At 40.1% G+C, this 5534-nt stretch overlaps 1 protein-coding gene across 1 annotated transcript; it reads left to right on the forward strand.

Moving 5' to 3' along the window:
• The first annotated feature begins 381 nt into the window (after positions 1–381).
• On the forward strand, positions 382–3091 carry LOC135263697 (general transcription factor II-I repeat domain-containing protein 2B-like). The gene is made up of 2 exons (XM_064352014.1): positions 382–2437; positions 2562–3091. The coding sequence occupies exons 1-2, from the start codon at positions 588–590 to the stop codon at positions 2566–2568; spliced, it is 1857 nt and encodes a 618-aa protein (XP_064208084.1). The 5' UTR covers positions 382–587; the 3' UTR covers positions 2569–3091.
• Positions 3092–5534: the final 2443 nt, after the last annotated feature.

A 5534-nucleotide genomic window follows, 5' to 3' on the forward strand; every position in this document is an offset into this window, starting at 1 on the left:
GCATAGCTAAGCCATATGTTTGCTGATAGACCTATCTGACATCGTTTTCTGGAGTAAAACAGAAGCGGATTGAACTGTATCATTGATTTACTATCTCTGTCTCCATCTACTGAACACAGATAAAATTTCACCATTGCTATGTAAGTAATACTGCTCAAAATATTTCAGTTATACACGTTATTTTTTAAATTAAGTGTCTTTAAATAGGTTAGTGGTATTATATAATGTGGATATTTCACACTGTAATGTAAGCGTTAGTTAGTAGTGTAATAGTTTTTGTGATGCGTGCAACAGTGATGATGAGAGTGTTGGAACATTGCCAAACCATGGTGGATTGTTGAAAATTGTTTTCATATCATCCCATCCCCATACAACATGTGTCAAACTCAAGGCCCGCGGGCCAGATGTGGCCCGCCACGGCATTTTATGTGGCCCGCGAGTGCTTAATTGGTCTTAAAATCTGAATTAAAATAGGTCTATGCTGCTTTAAAGCATGCATTGACCATAAACTACATTTCCCACAATGCATGGTGATTGTTACCCACGAAGTGACGGCATCCCGCCACTAGATCGCAGGTGTTTAATTAATGCTACAAGTGAAATTGAGAATATCCACAAATGATCCCGAAATGTCCAGGAAGAGAAAAATTGATGCAGATGGAAGGCAGTTTCAAGAAAGATGGGAAGGCGAATACATGTTTGTGCTTCAAGGAGAAAAACCGGTATGTCTTTTGTGTTATGAGGCGGTGTCGGTCGTCAAAGAGTACAATCTACGTCGACGCTTTGACACCAAACACGGAGCCAAGTATGCCAAAGTTAGCCTTCATGAAAAACAACAAATTGTCAAAGAACTAAAAGGCAAACTGCGATCGCAGCAGAATTTGTTCACCAAAGCCACAACCAAAAACGATGCAGCAGTGAAAGCTAGCTTTATGGTGGCCGAAGAAATCGCCCGCGCTTCAAAGTCTTTTTCAGAGGGTGCGTTTTTGAAGCAGTGCATGCTGAAGGTGTGTGAGCAGGTGTGCCCCGACCAGATACAGACTTTTAAAAATGTCAGTTTGTCAAGAAACACCATTGCGGACCGAGTCAAGGAGCTAGCAGCAAACCTGTCAACACAGCTGGCCGAAGAGTCACGCAGTTACACCGCTTTTTCATTAGCGGTTGATGAAAGCACAGACAACACGGATATGGCACAGCTATCCATTTTTATTAGAGGCGTGAAGTCAGACCTCTCTGTCACCGAGGAGCTCTTGGATGTAGCTGCCATGCATGGGACCACAACGGGACGGGACATTTATGATGCGGTGGAGAAGTCCGTAAGTAAAACTGGATTGCCCTGGGAAAATTTGGTGGGATTAACTACAGATGGTGCACCTGCAATGTGTGGAGGAAAAGCGGGCTTGGTTGGACTAATGAAGGAGAAAATGCAAAAAAGTAACTGTCACACGCCTCTGATAACGTATCATTGCATTATCCATCAAGAAGCTTTGTGTGGAAAGTTGCTGGGGATGGATGATACCACGGTCATGAAAACAGTGAACTTCATTCGGGCGCGTGGCCTGAATCACCGCCAGTTCCAGCTGTTCTTGCAGGAGATGGGCTCGGAGTACGGAGACGTGCCGTACCATACAGAAGTGAGGTGGCTGAGTAGGAGCAAAATCCTCAAACGATTTTTTGAGCTTAGGGAAGATATTGCTCTTTTCATGCAGAGTAAAGGAAAACCCTTGTCCGAACTGTCAGATCCAAACTGGCTGTGTGATTTTGCTATGTTATGTGACATAACTGAGCATCTCGCCCAACTGAATCAGAAGCTGCAGGGATGCAAACAAGTCATCACGCAGATGTCCGACATGATCACATGTTTCCAGCGTAAACTTGACCTATGGAAGTGCCAAGTGGAACAGGACAATCTTGCCCACTTTTCTGTTTGTCAGAGCATCTCAGCCTCAGTTCCCGATGCTTTTTCATGTGCCCGGTTGGCTACCAAACTGAGCCGGTTAATGAATGAGTTTGATCGGCGCTTCTCTGACTTCAAAGCACAGCACTCGGGCTTTGCCATCTTTGCCAGTCCTTTCACCACCGACGTCAGCAGTGCACCCCAACACCTTCAGCTGGAGTCAATCGAGCTTCAAAGCGACAGTGGCCTGAGAGCAAAGTTCCAGGATGCTGCAATTGAGGACTACCGTCTACTGCCCCCTGGTGTGATGCCACAGCTTCGACTTCATGCTGCCCGTGTTCTGTCTATGTTTGGGAGCACCTATCTGTGCGAACAGATGTTTTCAATAATGAATCTAAACAAAACCAAGCACAGATCACGCATCACTGATGACAACCTCCACGCTGTTTTACGGATTGCCACAGCACAAGAGCTAAAACCAGACATTGACACACTGGCCAAAGGAAAACGGTGTCAGACATCTGGCCAGAAAACACATAGGTAAGTATTTTTAAAAACCTAATTAAAATATGATAAAATGTATTTCAACCAAAAATAAGAATAGTTAAACTGAGTGCAATTTAGTGATTGTTCTTGCATTTTGTTTTGTGTTTGTTGTTTTCAGAACATGATCAATGGATGAGGATGGTGGAGGGGATCCACTTGGTGTGTTCAAGGACAGGGAGCATATCCTCATCATTTTCAACTCATAGTTGTGAACTGAGACAACCCTATTTTATTATTTTGAGTTTATTACATATACTGCTTTTTGTGTAGTAATGTATTTGTTGTTTACAGGTTTATGCAGACAAATGTTTACTCCTGCAAGGCTGTGTGCAGCCATTTGTTTTTGTAAAATGCTGTCACACATGTTCTTAGCAGCTCACTATAGTTGGTTGTACGTTATTCTGACCCTCTCGACTGTGACAAAATTTTTTTGAAGAAAGTTAATGTCTTAACTTGTGTTTTAATATTTTTCTGTGAATAGTTTGATCATTGATAAATAAAGTAATGTGGGTTTCTTAACCTGATAAATTAAAAGGATTTATGTTATAGTAACAGAGCAACAAGCAAACACTTTTTTTTACATCTATGCAAATGCATATGTAATATTTGTAACTTTAAGTAATAAATACAGAAAGTTATTTAACAATATATTACGGAGTAGTTACATTTATTTTACATTATATTTGGTGACATTTAGTTACATTTATACTGTCTTACAGTTACATCTGGCCCTTTGAGGGCAACCATTATGCTGATGTGGCCCTCGGTAAAAATGAGTTTGACACCCCTGCCATACAAGAAAACATACGAGAGTACAGAGTACAGTCAGAAATACATTCAAGGGTTAATTATTACACATTTAGGTACTATACAGCATTGTGACAATATTTTTTGCATTATTTTTAAATCTTATATCAATGCTTCATGTTAAACCTTCATAAGGGGCTCATTTATATTCTTTACAATGGACAAAAAGCATTATATTCCTTTTTGGAGAGATTTTGGATATGTTTCTGGACCGCTAGCTATTTTAGACCACCGTACTGACAGAAAGCTTGTAATTACCACTTGAAAATGATGCAACAGTGAGTTTCTTGAGTAAAAACAGTTGATTTGTTTTGAAATACGTGAATTTGTTGTGATTTACAGCAATTAATAATTTAGACATTTCTCTGTGTTGTTCACATCTGGAGTTATAAAGCTTTAAATAGGGCAAGGGCAAAATGGGCAAGGATTGGCCAGAGTTGGCATGTGCACTAAGGGAAAGAAAGTATACATGGACATCGAAAACAAATGGAGACAACATAAAAAACTGTTTTTATTTCTAATTTGGCGAACTGATGCACATGGCTCAAATACATAAAGCATATGTTTTTCCACATATTCAAATCAGCATAGGTGTCAAGCCAGTCTTGATACATATTTGGCATATTTCTTAATATTGCTTTTATCAAACATATATTGACTGTACATAGCCTAATTCCAGTGTTCCAATTGTTCATATACAAAAACAAGCTCAAACACATTTTGTAGATCACTGATGTAGAATAATATGATAGTAACTTTGAATTATGATCATGGACTATGAACGAAACAGTGACAGAAAATGTTAAAGTTGCCCAGTAACCCAGAGTCCAGTACTGCTGGTTAATTTTCTTCTCACCACGCATCAGCCTGTAGTCTGGTCACAATGCTGACCAATACAATTTGCTACAGCTGGTTTATCAACTCAAAATTCACTTCAGGAAGGCCACTTGACTCTGGGAGTTGCGTGTGACAAATCCTCATTTTGACACTCTCTCCAAACATCATGTACGTTACCAACTGCCAAGCTCCAGCAGTTGTACTCAAGATTACAAATCTCTTGATCTCTGGCATCCAAATTGCTTTCTAGTTTGATGCTCATCTTGCATCTTTTCTTTATGAAACAGTTTATCTGCTGTCACGAATCCCACTAACTCATAATTTCTTCATCTGGGTTTTTTTTTTCTCATGCCATGTCACTAACTCTCCTGTCATTCCAGATACTGCCACTCCCTCTTGCCATGCAATCGCCTCATTCTCCTAGCAGGGATGGTGAGTTTATATTTTGTTTTCTGTTTCGTTTTTTTTTTCTTCAATTTCGTATTTATTATTTGAAATATGTATTATTATTCTATCTGTCTCTGAGGCGCTCTGAAATGTGCATTCTCTGCTAAGCTGAGCAATGGTTTGGAATGTGTCTGACACCTTTTTTTTCTCAGGGAACTGCTATCAGCACATCAATGCACTGCCCCGCCTCCAATCCCCTCAGCTTTGCCATCATCCCTTGTAACTCCAACAGCAGTTAAAATAATATAGTAATAATAAAGTAAAAATAAAGTAATATTTTTGTTTTCTTTGTAGTCTACTATGGGACATGTCAGAGGACGAAGAGGAAAGTTCAAAAACAAAGAAATTTTTTTATTTATTTTTATTTATGGTATATAGTTCTTGGGTGTTAGTTATATATATATATACACACACACACACACACACACACACACACACACACACTGTATATAAATGATGTGCGGTCAGGGGAGGCAGGGGAGGCAGAGCCTCACCTGTCATACTCCAATGATAATAGCTGTCATGAAAAGTAAAAATAAATAAATAAATAATAATAAAATAAATATTAAGATTTTTCCACTGATCTGTGTTACAAATATAATTTCTGCATGATTCCAATCGTTTTTTATTGTCGAAATCGCCTAATTTTCGGAGCTCCACTGCAAATACAGGGAGAGACGAGAGGTGAGGCAGCGACGAGCTCAGCCTACCCTCTGATTGCGCAACCCCTCAGAAACTGGATGGAGCGCGAGCAATAAGCGTGTGCCTGTTACTATCTTTAGTCTCTGTATGTCACCAATGTTTCTAGACCCCTTCATTACATGTCCTTGCCTTCCATAGTCCATTGCAGGTAACTGCAATGAAAAAGCACCAGGGGAGGCAGCTATCACATCTGCCTCACTGAGGGGGGCATGTCTTGAGCCCATGTAATTGACGCTGTCCCTCCACGTTAATGTTACTTCAAGCTAACCTGACGCGCCAGATGGTTTGCTACACAAAT

Source organism: Anguilla rostrata, chromosome 9, assembly GCF_018555375.3.
Source record: "Anguilla rostrata isolate EN2019 chromosome 9, ASM1855537v3, whole genome shotgun sequence".
In the NCBI taxonomy this organism is placed as follows: domain Eukaryota; kingdom Metazoa; phylum Chordata; class Actinopteri; order Anguilliformes; family Anguillidae; genus Anguilla; species Anguilla rostrata.